Raw genomic sequence first — 17707 nt, 5'->3', positions numbered from 1 at the left:
GCAAATTTATTGGTTCATCAAGAGATGGCACTTCTTAGCACTAACTTCTAGAGTTATACGTGCATATCTGTGTGTGTGTGTGTGTGTGCTTGTGTCGATGAGAGAGAGAGAGAAAGAGAGAGCGAGAGCGAGAGCGAGAGCGAGAGAGAGAGAGAGAGAGAGAGAGAGAGAGAGAGAGAGCACACAGTGTGGCTTTCAACACCAAGTGGCACATAAGTAAATGAATGAACAAGAGCAAAGCCCTAACTGAGTGCTTATTCAGCCTGCCTTGTAACATGGTACCACCATGGGATGACCGATGTAGGTTCCTGAAGTGGGCAGAGAGTAGAACAGAGTTGTTCTAAGACAAAAGAATAAAGTAGGAAGTTAGTTTGCCTTTTAGCCTCCTCCTCTTTGCCCTTCCAGTTCTGTACCCTGCTGAGAGCATGTGCTGTTGTAGTTAACAGCATGGACTTCACAGCCAGACCTCCAAGTCCAGTTACTACTCTGTAACTGTCGGCAAGTTACCGGTCCTCCTGCTCCCATGTCCAAAGGATAGCAATAATAACGGTGCTTAACCAGAAAGGGCTCTTGAGGGGATGAAAGGACTGAACATACAGCAAAAGATGGTGCCTGGCACATACAAGCCAAAAAGTTAGCTACTCTGATTGTTACTGGAGGGTCCTACCTGTCCTAGGCTTCCAGAACCTCCCTTTTTATTTTACCACCTGCGCTTGCTCCTGCTCCATCCACAACCAGTATTCCAGCTCTTCCCAAAGGCTCTGTTCTCCACCAAAATGCCTCCATTATGTAGAACGGTGTTCTTTGTCCATGTTGCCATCCATACCAGGCAAAATAGGTGCTAAAACCTTAGAGTTATTTTTCGTCTGTGTGAAGTGTGCATAGGGGTCATCTGAGGTAATACCAAGAGCTGGGACAGGTATTTTCCATTCACAGCACTAGGTATCCTTATACTCTGTGCACAGTGTCCAATGTGACTGAACATTCCACACTAGAACCTTTTCAAAATAAGGAATATGGCAATCAGTTGCCATGGAGACTTTCAAACTGCTCAAATTTACACCACCAAAGTATTCTACTTTTCCTACTAAAAAGCTTGAGTGTTGTATATTCCAGCTTTCCCTTCATAGTTTACCTAAATTAATTAAAAATTGGCTCCTTTTCTGTGCCATCTTTAAAAGAAAACTAAATGCAACCAATTTATTGCATTAGCACTATCATTCCCCAATTGCCACTAACTTGGTCTGGTTTTAATGACCATTCCTTCCACTGCTATTGCCAAAAATGCTAATACACTACATGCAATTAGAGTGAGTGAAAGCACATTAAAATAAACCCTGCAGATTTGTAAGAATTTTATCACCTGTCCAGATAATTGGTGACGTAGTTTGTCCTGACAGGTGGAAAGGACAGCACGACCCCTTAAAATTATAATATGAAATGGAGTTTTTAATGCAGAAAAATCTGAGCTGACTGATACAATTGGTGGCCCCCGACCCTGGGCTGCTGCACTGCAGGTAAGAATGAGTCACAGGACACTGAAGCTTGGTACCCAGGCCCTCCTTCTCAGGTTGTTGATCCGGGAAAGGAACTCCTGACATTATCACTCTTTTAACTGCCCTTTTAGGTGTGAGGTTTGAATTGCAGGACCCAGGACTTGGTTCCCACTCACTCAATGCCTCACTCAAACAAGAAACACCCTGCATCTTTCTCTCACCTGTCTAGAACGAGGTCTGGAGCAAAGATGAGCTTGCCAGGGTGGTCGATGGAGCGCCACATCAGCCCCACCATCAGCACCTCCATCCAGCAGCTCTCCAAGAGTCGCACTTGGTCATACAGGCTGAGTTCCACAAAGCCTGGGGAAAGCAAGAGGCTGTGAGACAGACCCGCCCGCCTCCTCAGCTCCCCGTGTCTGCAGAAATACAAGAGCAAGTCTTCAAAAGCTGTCAAAACACAATGTAAGGAAACAATCAATATTGTAAAGATGTGATTAAATGCTGACCAAAGGAAGAAAATTTTGAACTTAAGGTGTGCAACTCACAATTCCCAGTCTTGGACCACTTCTAGAGACAAATATACTTCACTTAGAATGTGTGAAGAACTGTTACCTGGGCTTACTGTTACAGCTCCCCAGACAGATGCTAGTGCAGAACAGAAAGCTGGAACCAAAACCTTTGTTAGTTATATCCTAACGATTGCTCTGCACTGCTGGTCTGTCAGCCAGAGGGACTGCGTGTCTGGTCCAGCTGGCGCTGGGGGGAGTGGGGGGCGTGCAGGAAGGGCAGGGCCAGCCCCTGAACAAAAGTCAAGGCTTCAACTGAAAGAATTTCTCTGACTTCTTAAAACTTCCCACCCAGGGTTAGAATCACTCTTCTCTGAGTAGGAGCACTGTCTCCAGGCTATTCTGTACTGAAGAGCAAATTTAACAACTGAAGCAGGTCCTGACAGTCTGATACAGACTAATAGCATGTACTGCTCAAAGAGCTGGAAAGAAAACAGGCAATCTCTAGGGAGGTGAGTGCTTCACAAGCAAAGCAGAAATCTCTGGTGCTTTTTCCACAAATCATGATCAAAGGAGGAGGCAGTACAATATAAACACAGTCACCAAACACACAGCCTTGGAGTGCAGTGGACTCTACTTAGAATCCCAGTTCAGCCTCCTCCTAGCTAGTTACTTAATCTCCTTTTAAGTTTTTGTTTTCTTATAGGAAATATAAGGGTAACAATGCCTACCTCTGAGAATTTCCTACAGGTAGGATCTCTCATCACCCTCACTTTACAGATGAGGAAACCATGGCACAGAGAGCACGTGTGGTTCTAGTCTTTGAATTATCAGAGGATAATTTAATGGAGTAACGTATGGAAAGATGGATAAATCCATTTCAAAGCCACATCCTAGGCTCAATTCAGTTTCCTAATACGTGTACACATTCCAAACTTACCCACAGTTATAGACAATAAGCCTACGAAGGGAGACCAGGATTTTTATACTTGTAAATACTCAACAAGATCAAGGCTAGGTAATATTTTAATATTTTTTTGGTTTGGACAATGACTATATTCACTGAGAGAGGGGGCAGGGGGGAAATCACACCTCCAGACTACACCTAAGTTTACTGAAACTTTTCAAAATACCAGGCTTAAAGAGGACCGAATGCAGCTTTAGAATTCGGTTTCGTTTTGGCACAAAGAAGCTGCACAGTTCTCAGCAATAATTCGTTTCACCACCATTCTCCATGTGGGGTCCTGAAAAATTGTGTTTGGAATACTTGCAGAGCAAAAGTTAGAGGAAAATGCATCAGTATTGTCTCCTATGGGAAAGAGCAGAGAAAGGACATATAATTCTGGCAAAGGTGAGGGTGCTAGGCTATCAAAACAAAACCGGAAACCACAAAATTCTCAGGCAGCTCAGAAGCCAACAAATGACCCTGAGAAATACTGTTAGCATCGGCCTGGGACCCATAACTCTGCCCCCAACTGTTCTTCACCCAACTTCTCCCTCCCTCCCAAGCCTTACAGCTGGCCTAATGCAGTTGCTGCCTCCTCCCCGCAGGCCATGGGAGTTGTCCCTTGTGGCTTAGCACTTGGACAGAGGCCTCATTTCTTGGACCACTGTAAAGTGTACATAGAGAAGCCCTTTCAGGAGGATGATGGTTTGCTGCCCTTCTAAGTTAGAAGCCTAGATTCATTCTTTCACTGAAACACCAGTTCAAACAATAATTAGGTGATAATTTTAGCACAGTACAGTACTTTAGGTATAGATCACAAACTGGCCTGGGGAAATGATCACATTACAGCTTGGAAAAGGCAGGTTCCAAACGACAACTCGTGAATCATCAAACCCATTTTTAACTGGATGGCATTTCAGCTCTATTGATGATTCATGTTACGTCAGCTGCTGATTTACTCTGTTTGTCCATATATCTTCATTTACGTACATACTGAGTCTTTCTGTATTAGAAGAACAGTTTAAAAATTCCTATTTAGCATCTGACAAACCTTTCGCTTTCATACTGACTATACTGCATCCCACCCCCCTAACCTGCCTACACCCCTCCTCTCAAGGTGAGAAGTCCACAGCCAGGAGACAGGTCAATATGGACCCCCGACCCCTTCCTTTTAGGTCATATTCCAGGTCCCAGAACCTTTGTTTCCTGCCCAAATGGCCCCAAGCCCACTTTCAGAGCCTGGCTGGGTCTTTCCCCTGGTTCATCCTCCCAGACCAGGGATGAGAGATGATCAAAGACTAGTGTCTGCAGGAGACGTGGACATGCAGGATGGGGTGTGCACAAGGCTGTGTGGAATTGATCTGGGGGTTGGGAAGAAGAGAGCTGGGAATAGACAGAGCTTTGCCATACACATACAACCCTTCCCGCCCTGCCATGTCTGGTACAGAACTCAGAGGAGTCCAAGAATTCCCAGTCAGGACCTGGCCATCCAAGACCTGGCCATCCAGGACATGTTGACAGTACACACGAGACAGGAAGAAAGCACATATTTCACTTAAAGGTTAGAAATCAAGCTGTCACACTGGTAAACACAGAGACATCTTCTGTGGACCTCCATTTTGTAGTCTTGTCCTGGAAATGGTAGGCGCAGGCCTATGTACAAATAAAGGAGAACCTAAGACCCAGAAAGCCCTACCCGGAATTTTCTTGGCCCAGCTGATCATGTGTACCAGTTCCTTGTCGGCCAGCTTGGTCAGGGACATCATCATGGAGGACTCGGTGAAAGGCGTGCTGGGGCGGCTGACCAGCACGTTGGGCGGCTCAGCCTCCAGCAGCGTGAGCACCAGCTGCTCTGGGCTCAGGGCGCTCAGCAGCAGCTCCTTCACGCGGCTCACAGGTCCACCATTTTTCCTGGCTGTGCTCAGGCAGTGCAGCTGCTCGTCAGAATTTCTCTGCCTTCGTACTATGCGGTACCCACACCTTTCTCTCCGGGGACCTAAAGTGGAGAGATGACAACAGCACAGTAGTTGTCTTACCCCATCCCTTACCCCAACCTAGCATTCAAATTCCCTCAATCACCAGGGTAAAAATGAAGCAATGATGTCATTGTGAGACCTGAGTCTGGTCTCAGAATGCGTCTTAGAACAAAAGCCTGACTTATTTTCTGGAGCCTATGGGGCATGTTCCACAGGTTATTGTTACATTTCTGACTGTATTAGCAAGTCAATAATATGACTTTTTAAGAACAATAGCGCAAATGATCTAGGTTCGCCATTTCAAGGTCTTCTATGAATACTAAATCCATTTCTCTTTTAAAGAGTGTTGACATACCTCAGTTTCCAAATCATGAAATTAGGAATTTTCTTCAGGCAGAAGATGGGGAAAAGTTAGAAAATGGACATTGATACTTCCAAACAGTTATCCAGTAACATACTTTTATAATACATTCTTAAAATGTTTACATGTGTGTATATTCTTTTTAGATATACAAATAAGTATATTTGAAATAATAAATTAATAGAAAAGATGAGCAAGGAATGATTTTGGTTAGAACTTTCTACAATTCTTTATTTGGGATGGGAAGTTTCTATTAGAGAGAGAGGACTGAATTCTCAAATTAGTCAAGAATATAAGTTAAAAATAGAAACGTTGCCACTAAAAGCACTGGAACAGAAAATATGACTTCTAAGAAAAGAGGAAAAACAAAAAATATGTGATCAACTCCAAAAAGGAAAAAAAGTAGAAAATGCATGATGAATTTTTTAAAAGCACAAAATAAAATGACAGAAAAGAACCCAAATATCAGTGATAATAATAAACACAAATAGTTAAATTCACCAGTTAAGAGCAACTCTGAGATCATACATATTTTTTAACCTAGACGTAGACTGGTTATAAGAGTTACATCTAACATACAAAAGAAAACAACCAAGTAAAGGGACAGGAAAAAATATAACAGGCAAAAATTAACCAAGTAAATTAGAATTAGTCTATCAATATCAGACAATATAAACTTAAAAAATCATTAGCAATAAAAAGGATCATCAGTAGATTATAAATGGAAGATAAATAATTCAAAACACATATACAGCAAAACAATAAAACCCAGCCTACAAACATAGCACCAAAAAGTAACTGAAAGAAAAAGAGAAACTGACAAATATACTAGTATTATAATGGGATATTTTAACATATCTCTCTCCACAACTGAGCAAAAAGTTAGGAGAAAATCAGAATACAGGACATTTGAACAGCACAATGAACAAGGTTGATCTCACAGACATCTGCAAAAATTATCACATACTCGGTCATGAATAAAATCTTAACTAAAAATGATATCATATAGATCATATTCTCTGACCATAACACAATAAAAACAGAAACCAACAATAAAAATATAACTTCCAAACCCCTATAAATTTGAACACAAAAATATTTCTAAAGATTCATTGGTTAAAGACCAATGTAAAATGCAAATTAAGAAAGTTATAAGTCAGGATGTCATTAGATGGTACAACTTTTATATAAATTTTCCCTAAAAAAAAATTTTAAAGTTAAAATCTGCAACATGCCTAGTTTCTATATTCCTACCATTGTATTGTTCATTAAATTCAATTGCCCACATTAAATATATACATATATGTTAATTAGGAAGTGTGAGAAAATTTAAATTACTTGCTCCCAAGAAAATTTATCTGAATTTCTCCTTACCCTTGGCTAATTGCAGCAGAAGGAAGGGCTGTATCTATCCAGGGATAGTTGAATCAAATTTATTACTAAAAGAACTAAAAGCCTAAAACATAATTCATTTTATTAGTCATCAGCTAGATTGCTATAGATACTTAAGATGGATTACACCCCCATGGTAAAATGGAACAAAATGTATGGTTTAAGAAAGCACCTTTCTGATCACACATTCCTGTTTTGTATATGCAGATAAGGAGTTTACAAAACAGGTTTACATACACAGTGAAAGGTTTTGAATCCATATATTCAAATTTATTTGATCAATTATCACTGACAAAGCACTACGTATCAGGCCCTGTACCGAGTTCTGGGGATTCTAGGATCAAGAAAATCAAGCCCTTGACAAAGCACTCACATTTTTCTACCAAGGACATTACTAGTGTCATGACTGTGACACTGTAATCTAGGCAGAGTCATTCAATGTGTCTCTGAGTGAGTTTAATGAGAAACTCTACTAAATAGGAGTGCTCTATATTAGAAAGTGCCCCAGGGAAAAGATGATGATGATGATGATGACTACAACAATGGTAAATGAGAATAACGGCACCTAACATCTGTTGGAAGCATCTATGTGTCAGACATTGTGTACTGTACACAGATTGTATCATTCTGCTACCATCCTAGAGGACAGGTGCTATTACTATCTCCAGCATACAGAGGAGGCACCAGGCACAGCTGAGGGGTCTTATCTATTGTCCATACAGAGAAAAAGAAATGGACAGAAAATGTTCAAGAGACAGAGTTACTAAGAGATTGTAGGGAGAAAAGAGAGAGACTTGTTTTAAATTTTTCAAATAGTTACAAAGAGAAAAATTACAACTAACCACAGACAAAACTTTGGCTAGCAGAAGAATAAGAAAAGTACAGGCAGAGCTGGTATGAGAATATAGAAACAAGCACGTGTGTACAGGCTAGTGAATCAAAAATTAACCCAAGTGGAGAGAGCAGGGTACAGGCATCATTGTCAGTTGTTATACGAATGTGCTCATTCTCCTTTGTTTTTTCATGTATGTAGGTGTATGTGTGCATATATACATATATACATTTACACAGGTATAGACACACATACATATTGTCCTAGAACAAAATCTATGCTCTATGTACCTTCCATAGTTCTACCATGTTGATGACGCCTATGTATTTTTCCTTCCACTTCTACAAAGCTTTTGGAGGGACAGGCTGAGTCTATCCAAGGCACCCAAGTAACCCACAAGATATGCCATTTTATTGTCACAGCTTTAACTGTGAACATCTACCAGACCGTCACCTTTATACTTTTCAAGGCCTCGGGCAAATGGTCATCTAGCCCGTTTGGGCATGTCTGTGGCTAGAGTTCCTTAATTCATGCTGCAGCCCATTATGTCGTCAGACCACTTGAATTGTAGGTAGATAGTCTTTCCCTACATTGGGCCCAAACCTGCCTCCTGTCACTTGCTCCCACTCACCCTAGTTTGTCCTCTGCAGTTCCAGGGAACAAGTTAATGCTCCCTCCAAGGGGACAGCATACAAACACTTGAAGATAATTAATTCCAAAGTCCTAATGTTTTCTCATCCAGGCTGCACGTCCCGGTAGCTTTCTGCATGTCACACATACAATCATAGGGGAAGTGAATACTCACCACACTTCACCATTCCCACTTCATAGCACTTCCGAAGCCGGCAGGCCTGGCAGCTTTTGCGTCGGTTCTTATCTATTGTACACTGATTTGTGGCTGGACAAATGTAATCGTTATGTCCTACAGCAGAGCAAAAAAAGGAAGATTATTGTTACACTATTTTGGTTAAATATCTTCCTGGTCAACAACACTGATTATACTACCCAGCTGAGAGGTAGGGATGTCTTCTTAATCACAGGCACAGGTAAAGGCCAAAGTTCAGCCTCATTGGGGCTGGCTGAGTGGCTCAGTTGGTTAAGAGCTCGCTCAAGGGTTTGAGGTCTGAGCAACAGCAGTTCAAGTCCCACCCAAGCTGAGCTGCCGCTGAGCTGCCAACAGGTGGCAGGATGGCTCAGCTAAAAAAAAAAAAAAAAGTTGTCCAAAGTTCAGCCTCATCAGTGCCTTGTTAGTGAGTAAAGGAAACCTAAGAATATTCCAATACCCTACTTTTTAATTAATAACTTATTCTCTGCATATTCTTAGAATTTTCAAGAGATACATTTAAAAATATTCTCTTTTGGACATAGAAAGTGGGATGATCACCAGAAATTGATTTCCTCCAAATCACAGAACTCCTTAAGACTAGTACTTCAGTATCAGGTCACCAAATTCAACTGCTCATACTTTTTTACATATATCCCTCTTTGGGGTGTAACATGAATTTTTTATGAGGATTCATCGTCAAATAAGAGAACTAAAGAAGTCAATAAGAGAAAAAAAATAAAGAAATGAGCAAACTAAATAAGTACAGCTATGTAACAATGGTTGTAGTAAATTCTATTATTGTTCTCAATTCTTCCCTCCCTTCCTTAGCCTCGCGACCTTGCAAAGTGTGGAGTGGGCAGAATATACTATTTCCCCACTACCTGATGATGGACTTAGCTGTGGAACTTTATGGTATGTTTGGTATGTTTGTAGATGTGCTACTCCAACACATTTGGCTTGGCCTCTTGAGCCCTCATGAGAAAATGCCTCAGGGAGCCACTGGCCTAAGCAGAAGGTAAAGACATGGAGCAGAAGGGAACTCAACCCAAGGCCCAGAGCCAAACCTTATGAAGGACAGTCACCCTAACCAACTCACAGACCTAGAACTAAGAAAAATAATGCTGTTTATAGCAAGACACTAGTTATATAGCAATCTCGGACTAAAGACAACAGTGCTTCTTTTCATTCTTTTATGTAAGAAAGAGATAAGAAAATTTCCATTTCAAATGCTCCATGGAGAATGGATTAGAGGAAGCAAAACTGATGAAGGCCAGGAGAACAGGTGAGAACCTGGTGTAGCTGTGCCAACTAGAGATGAGGCTGCCTGGGTTGGGTAATGGTAGAGAGGCTGAAGAGAGCTACAAGGATCTGAGAGTTTTAGGAAATAGAACTTACAACAAAATGGATGAATGGTAAAAGTGCAGAGGGTATTTTGGTGCCTTAATTTCTTAATTTTGTCTTTCCAATAAACAATATGGCCTGAACTTCTTACATTAAAGATACAATGGGCCAGAATTTCAACACGGGAAATGGATGAGTCTCAATGATAAATTTAACAGGCAAGTCATAAAAGAAACAAATCATACACACACACCTAAAATAAAGGAGAGGATTCCATTTATGTAAAGTTCAAAACTAGGGAAAACTAAACTATATTGTTTTGGGAAGCATGCTTAGGTGGTAGAACCATGGCAAGGAAGGCAGAAATTAGGATTGTCTTACCTCTGTTGGAAGGAAAGGAGCTATGACTAGAAGAACCACCCAAGAAGACCCAGGGGTTCTGGAGATATCCTATTTCGTGGCCTAAGCACTAGTTACACAGGAATTTGTATTCTTTAAACCAGATATAAATAAATACTGGAATAAATACATTCCTTAACTCTATCCTCTGAGAGCCTGGGAGCAGAGACATCTGAGAGCCATGAGCAAACTAGTACCCAGATCTTGGTTTATAAATATCATTCTCCACTAAGAGGAAACAGGGCTCTTTGGAGAAACAGCTTATTCTAGGACTGGGCATAGAAAGCACAAAATGAGCCTGAAACATAACATCTTGTGCCAGGAAGTAAAGAAGTACCCAAGCACTATGGGTACAACAAAAACAAAACAAACAAACAAAAAAAACAGAAGCCAGTTTAAGGGGATCCTACTGACCAAATATGGGACAATTTGGATATCCAAATAATGATAGTAATAGATAGTAACCACCTGTAGAAAATAGGAAATGATACATTATACTGATATAAACAGAAGGTTTAATGAAGAATGGAATATTTACATTGTCCCAAAGGATCTCAACAAAAATATCCATTAATTACAAAGGGGAAAAGAATAACTTACAGTGTAGAAGCATGGCAGACATCACCTTTGTCAAACTATCAAAGTACTCACCACTAGTAACAGGACAAACTGAAATCAGGTAGCACATGAAAGAAGCCGGTAAGAACAACATGCCATCATTTCTGTGATATTCCTGCCAATCATGTGAAAGCTGAATCTACTGATGAGGGAACATCAGACAAACCCAAAGTGAGGGGCAGTCTGCAAAATAACTGGCCTGTAAGGTTCAAGTGTAAGATTGTGAAAACCAACACTAAGGGACTATTGTGGACAAACAGAGGGATGCTAAAGATATAAATAAATGCAAAGTGTGATTCTGAACTGCTTCCTTTGCTGTAGAGGGGCAACTGGCAAAACAGCCTGAGGATTAGATGGCAGTAATGTATCAAAGCTAATTTTTCCATTTGACTGTTGTGTTGTGGCTATACGGGAAATACCTGTTAAAGTATTTGGAAGTGATGGGGTATAACGTTGGCAACTCATTCTCAAGTGATTCCAGGAAAAAAATGTTTCTTTATATTGTATATGCACAAATTCTGTAAGTTTGAGAATAAAAAAAAAATGCTTCCACTGGCTTCTCAAACAATCTAGCTGCTAATTCACACAAACAGATACATACAAATACTTAAATACAGATAAATTGAAATTTATCTATATTTCAAATGCTATTATTTTAAGTCCTAAAATTAACTTTCCTTTTTCCAACTCACCAGATTTTAAAGAACACTTCCAAAAAGATATGGTTCCACGTTTGGACAATAATAATTCTCTCCCACTTTAGGTAGATGCCAGTAACATTTATTCAACAAAACACAAATTGAAATTCAGTTGTTTGTGGCTTCACCACCATGCTCTGAGTCAGCCTGGGACGCCAACAAAGGTGCAGACTAGACAGCTCTCGGAGGACTGAGACACCTCTCCCCAGAGATGCAAAAACCACTCTCTCCAGTAACCCTCCACACTGGCCATGTCCAGGAAGCAGTCTGCTCAGTCTGACATGCCAACATTTCTGACTACCTCGGATTTCCAGGTATTTTTCATCAGTATTTCATTTAATCTTGTAACTTCCCTATGAAGACCTATGATCCCCATTTTAGAAATGAAAACATGCTTAGTTTTAGTTTTCCATGTTACATAATAAATCTCCATACACTTATAAGCTTAAAACAAATGTTATCTCAGTTTTCACGGGTCAGGGTCCAGGCTTAGCTGCACACTCTGCTCAGGGTCTCACGAGGCTGCAATCAAAGTGTCAGCTGGATTGTGGTCTCATCTAAAGCTCAGGGTCCTCTTCCAAGCTCACTCAAGTTGTTCACAGAATCAGTCTCTTGCAGCTGTATGGCCGAGGTTCCCAATTTTTTTGCTAGCTACGGTGGGACACTGTTCGTCCCTCCTTCCGGGCAGCTCATAACATGATGTTTGCTCTCTTCTAGGCTAGGAGGAGAGCATTTCTCTGACTTCCAGCCTGCTCTGATGGAGTCTTGTATAATCATACCATAATCACAAGAGATTATCCCATCAGCATTCGCTCTGTAGTGTAACCTAACGAAGGGAGCAACTTTCATCCTATTTATAGGTTCCACCAGGCTCAAAAATGGGGGGTAATATAAGGTGTGTTATAAAAATTTTTTTAAAGGATCAGATAATTGTCTTGTTATTGCTTTTATCCTCACAGTAATCAAAACTAAATCATATTTTAAAAGCCACAAAATAGTTATAATGAGAAATTTTTTATATACTTTTTATATAGAACATAATGCTTTATAATTAAAAGATAAATGTTATAGTAGTCAAAACTAAATTATGTTTTAAAGGCCAAAAAATAGTTATAATGAGAAATTTTCTATTATACGTTAGAACATACTGCTTCATAATGAAAAGATAAATGTAATCCCACAGTACTTTCCATAGTAGTAGCAATCTTTAGTACCCTCTAAAAATTCTAAGAACAATGTCATCCTTATCGGTTTTATAAAGAGGTTTACAACAATAAGCATTTAAAGGACAGCTAGAGGTTAACTTTTATTATATTTTTCTCAGAGTTTATTTTAAAAGATAATTTTACATTTAAAAAAGCACCAGAAAGCCAAGTAATATGAACACACTCAATATAAATAGCCTAGAAAATGTCTTATGCAAGAAGGTCCTAGTAATTCACTTCACTACTCACAAAAGAGAAAAAGAAGTCCTCTTCAAACTGCACTGACTACCTCATGTATTAAAATGGTTTCCTGTCCCATGCAACAGCTTGAGAAGCATGCTATTCCATACTAAAAGAGCTGAGAGAAAAGTTCAAAGCAAAACTAAAAGCAATTTACGTAGCTAATTCTTTTAGTTGAGATATAAAGCACTATGGAGAAATGTGCTTTTTATAAGATAAAACAGAAAAGGTTATCCTCAGTCTCTCTGCAAAATTATTGTCTTTCTGAACACCTATTATCGCTCATATTCAACTACATAGAAGGAAGAGACAGCACTGCACTTGGAATCAGAAGATCTGATTTTAATCTCAGCTCAGCCTTCCAGTTTCTTATTTTAAAAATAGAGTAATGGCTACTACCCACTCCCTCCCTGACACCCTTACACTGCAACAGCAGGTGTCTACTTTCTGTTTTGTTCTCTCAGGACATTCTTCCTGAGTTCAAGGACAAACAAATCCCAAGAATATATGCCTTCCGGGTTAGAATCTTTAATATAACCTATTGGCTGTTAGATCTTCCCATTTAAAGTTCAGCCTCTAAAGAATTAAGAAACAGAGCTAAAGATTCATGAGCAGCAGTCAAATCCATTTTAACTTTCAAAGAACAATGATAAAAGGTTGTTATGAATACCACAGTGAAAGTGAATAGACTATAATAGTAGTAATTACTATTATATGTAATTAATATGGATATAAAAAATAGCCAAAAGAATGAAATTTATGGAAATATCACTGAGAAATGTGCCAGATACATATTTTTTAAGTGACAAAACCTTATGAAAGATATAAAAGATCTAAATAGAGACATAATATGTTTCTTGATGTGAAGACTATTATGAAGATTCATCCCCAAGTAATTCTTAGGTTTAACAAAAACTTCTACTTTTTTTAACATTAAGGATGGGAGGCCACTTAATAAAATTGTTCTAACATTCCTATGGACAAATAAATAAGAGAAAATAACCAGGACATTTTTTTTAATTGGAGATATGTATTAATTGGAGGTACTGGTATGTATTAAAATTCATTATAAAACTACAATTATAAAATAATGTGGTACTTATACAAGAAGGGGAGATAGAGCAACAGCAAGTCAGAATAAAATACTAGGATATATATCAATGAACACCTGAAAAGATGCTCAAAATCATCAGTAGTCAGGGAAATGCAAACTGAAACCACCATTAGCTACACCTACATTCCAAATAGAACAGCTAAAATTTAAAAGACTAACAATATCAAGTTTTGACAAGGATGTGGAGCAACTGAAACTCTCATACACTGCTGTTGAGAATGCAAAATGGTTCAACCACTCTGGAAAAGAGCTTGTTAGTTTCTTATAAAGCTAAACATATGCTTACCCTACAACCAGCAATTTTACTCCTAAATATTTATTTACTCAAGAGAAACAAAAACATTTGTCTACACAGAGAGATATGTATGAACGTTCATAGCAGTTTTATCCAAAATAGCACAAAACTGAAAACAACCCAAATGAACAACAAAAAGTCTGGTGTACATCTATATTTGGAATATTAGTAACCAAAAGGAATGAATTACTTACTGATACATCCAACAACACAGGTAAATCCTAAAAACATGGTAAGTTAAAGAAGTCATACATAGATGGTTACCTATTTTATAATTCAGTTATATGACATTCTAAAAAAGGCAAAACTATAGAGACAGAAAATAGATCAATGGTTACCAGGGCCTGGGAGGTTGGAGAGAAATTAGCTGCATTGGGCATGAGTAAACTTTTTGGGGTGATGTACCATTCCATGTCTTAATTATGGTGGTGGTTACTTGGCTACATGCATTTTCAAAATTCATAAAACTATTCAATTAAAATAGGGGAATTTATTGTATGTAAATTATATCTCAAACTCACATAATAATAAGTTCCCATATTTTTAAAAATCAATGAAAATTGATAGGTTTATTCAATAAGACAATGTGGAGAAATTTGACTATTTAAGACAAATACATTTGATTCTTATTTTATTCAATGTACCAAAAGAATTGAGTGGCCACTTTCAGTGATTACAATGCATTTATACCAGAAGGTGCCAAAAATATGAATAATCCAAAGAAGTAATCATTTATGCATCAAGTAATTATAAGAATACTATTACTTTTTTGCATATTTAGAATCTGACATTCCCAATAGTTCTTTGGCTGATACAATAGGAAAGAATGACTTGGGGAAAGGATCGGAAACTTATAGAACAACACTGTATCTCCATTCCACAGAGGAAGAAGCAGGCAGAAGGTAAGGTCAAAGCACTAGTAAGTGGAGGACCCAGGACAAATGGACGGTCATCTACACAGCGTGAATTTCAGGGGCTCAGAAGGAAGGTGATTCTTCATCTACTAACATTCTACCCCCACCTCTCCCTCTGGATTCTACCAGTGTCTCTTTAATCTAGAGTTATCAGTGGGTGAGTTAACTTAGTAAACTACTGTTTGCCATTTGCACAGTCTGAATTCCTTTAAGGTTGCTTTTCTTAATTGGTTAAGAACGAGGCGCTGAGGCTTTGATAGAAGGGAGAAGGGAGCTCTAAGATGGGAACATTGGACACTGCCTGGGAGGAGGGCTGCCGGGGGAGGGGTTATGGGGCAGAGAGACAGAAGAGAGTCCGAGTAAACAAGAAAGTGACTTCAACATATTAAGGCTGGCAAGGGAGGGATAGCATGACAAGGACAAGTGAGGCAAAGCGCTGACTGGCCTTGAAACCAGGTGTGCACAATTTGAAATGGACTTTTTTAAAAAAGCCCAGCAGGAATGTGGAGAAGGGTAGGGAAGTAGTCTAAACCCAGACCAGAAAACAAGAGGATTATGAACGGAGGCTCCACTAACTCAGGGCAAGGCAGGCCAGTAGATCAATCCTCAAAGTCCACTGGAGTTGAATTCCTGATCCCTGACCATTTCCATAAAATGTATTTATTCTCTATTCCTCAGGAGCCAGCCCGCCATAATGATTGTTACCGATGCCAGATATTAAGCATCAGTCAAGGGGAGAAACCATCTTTGCAATTTCTAATGAGCGCACATTTTTTCCAAGCTTCATCTTCACAAGGGTTGTAACTACACATCTGCTCTCAAGAAGACGATGATGGGGAATGGGAGTGTGAGACCATTTGAGGTCTGGGGTCCTGGGGTAGAGATCTACAATTAAAGAAAAAGCGCTCTACACTTGAAACGATTCACCCTGCCATCTACCCCACCCCTAAACACACATGATCTTCTGAACGGCTCATTAAGTACCAAACAGGCCAATAGTGACATTTCTGCCAGGTCCTCTGCAAAACTGTCTGAAAGCAAAAGTGGAATACTAAAGAAGCAGCTAACAATACTCTAATACCTTGAATGCTTCTTTTAAAAAAGGCCTTACATCCTTCACATGACCAGACTCCGTAGTGATAGCCCGACGCGTAGTCGCTGCAGACTGCACATAAGTGGGCATCCCTCTTTGAACGTGGACTAGTAGTAACAGGGCTGGTGCAGCTGTTCCCGCTAACCTTCCTTTTCAGTGTCTCTCTGCAGGCAAAGAAAACATTCATTGGAAAAGAGCATTAAGGGGAAAGGAGGAACTTCCCAGGAGAAAAAAAGAAAGGAAGAAAAAAAACAACAGCAAAAACATTGCCTCATTTATCTCTTTGCCCTTCAGGGTTCATGATAAATATATTCCAGGAAACCTGCTAAAGCAAAACCTTTGTTACTGAGACCTATGAAGAGTCACATTGCTGGGAATGACTGATGTCTGCAGGTGGTCAGGTGACTTTATGCCCATTCATGCAGTGCTGATGAGCACTTAACTACGGATGGCCAGCTGTAGCCATCGGGGTGCATATTTCTGCGTGTAATATGTGACCAGACTGATCCTGCCCATAGTTCTGAACCACAAGCAGGGAGTACAGAGGCCTTCCGTAGTTACTAGAGTTCATCGACACTACATGGAGGGGCCTGAACTCACCTAGCCGTTTCCAAGTATCAGTCAGGCATCCCAAAAGTGTCTCTAAACAGCCCTTCAGAGTCCCCATGTAAATGAGGGGACCAAAATCTTTAATTCTGCAACTTAAGATAAAGGTCTAGCATGAAAATAACTTTAAGAGGAGTAGCAAATGGACTTTAAGTTACATTAAGGTGAATACTATACTCCGGTTTAGAGAGGGGGGAAGGGAAGGGAAAGAAAAAAGGGAAAAGAAGGGAGAGGAAGGGAGGAGAAAAAAAAAAAAGGAAGAGAACAGGAGAGAGTGAACATACACCAGTCCTTACAGAAGGCTTTGAAGAAAGCAGGTGCTCAATGCCGAGTGGAGGGGCAAAGACTTCGTAGAAGAAGGGAGAGCCCCCCAAAAGAGCACTGGAAGGCATCAGAAACACACCTGGCTGGTCCCTAATTTTGCTAGGGTACATTTCTTTTGGAAAGGAAATAGTGGAGGTGTGACTGATTTATAAATGAAGGTAATTATGCTATGGTTTAAATTACCCAGATATTAGCAGAACTCTGATTAGAACTCATGCTCAGAAATCAAATGTTTCTTCCATTAAAGACAATGAAAAATTGTTACCTTTTAAAAGTTATATACAATTTTTATATAATCTTTTGTTTTAACAACAAAGTTCTTTTTAAAGAAGAAAAAATTAAAACCCTGTATAATATGGCTTTCCCAAAGTTTTATGACCCCATTTGAAAGTAATGAACTTCAACATCTAGGGCCGGCCGAGTGACAAGATGGTTAAGAGCTGGCTTGGGACGCCAGAGGGCCCCGGTTCGGATCCCACATATGAGGGCCAGTGACACTGCCCTCTACAGCTAAGATGCTGAACA

General features: G+C 39.7%; 1 protein-coding gene across 5 annotated transcripts in view; it reads right to left on the bottom strand.

Moving 5' to 3' along the window:
* The window catches only part of ESR2 (estrogen receptor 2), a 59447-nt gene that overhangs the window by 22810 nt on the left and 18930 nt on the right, over window positions 1-17707 (bottom strand). For all 5 annotated transcript variants that reach the window (XM_019632113.1, XM_019632112.1, XM_019632111.1 and 2 more), the window contains exons 3-6: window positions 16241-16416; window positions 8315-8431; window positions 4645-4944; window positions 1718-1856 (exon numbers count right to left, since the gene is read on the bottom strand). In XM_019632113.1, coding sequence (XP_019487658.1) covers window positions 1718-1856; window positions 4645-4944; window positions 8315-8431; window positions 16241-16416 — 732 coding nt within the window. The remainder of the gene's footprint in view (window positions 1-1717; window positions 1857-4644; window positions 4945-8314; window positions 8432-16240; window positions 16417-17707) is intronic.

This window comes from Hipposideros armiger, unplaced genomic scaffold (assembly GCF_001890085.2).
Source record: "Hipposideros armiger isolate ML-2016 unplaced genomic scaffold, ASM189008v1 scaffold_1074, whole genome shotgun sequence".
Classification (NCBI taxonomy): Eukaryota; Metazoa; Chordata; class Mammalia; order Chiroptera; family Hipposideridae; genus Hipposideros; species Hipposideros armiger.
This window is presented reverse-complemented; position numbering and strand designations above follow the sequence as displayed.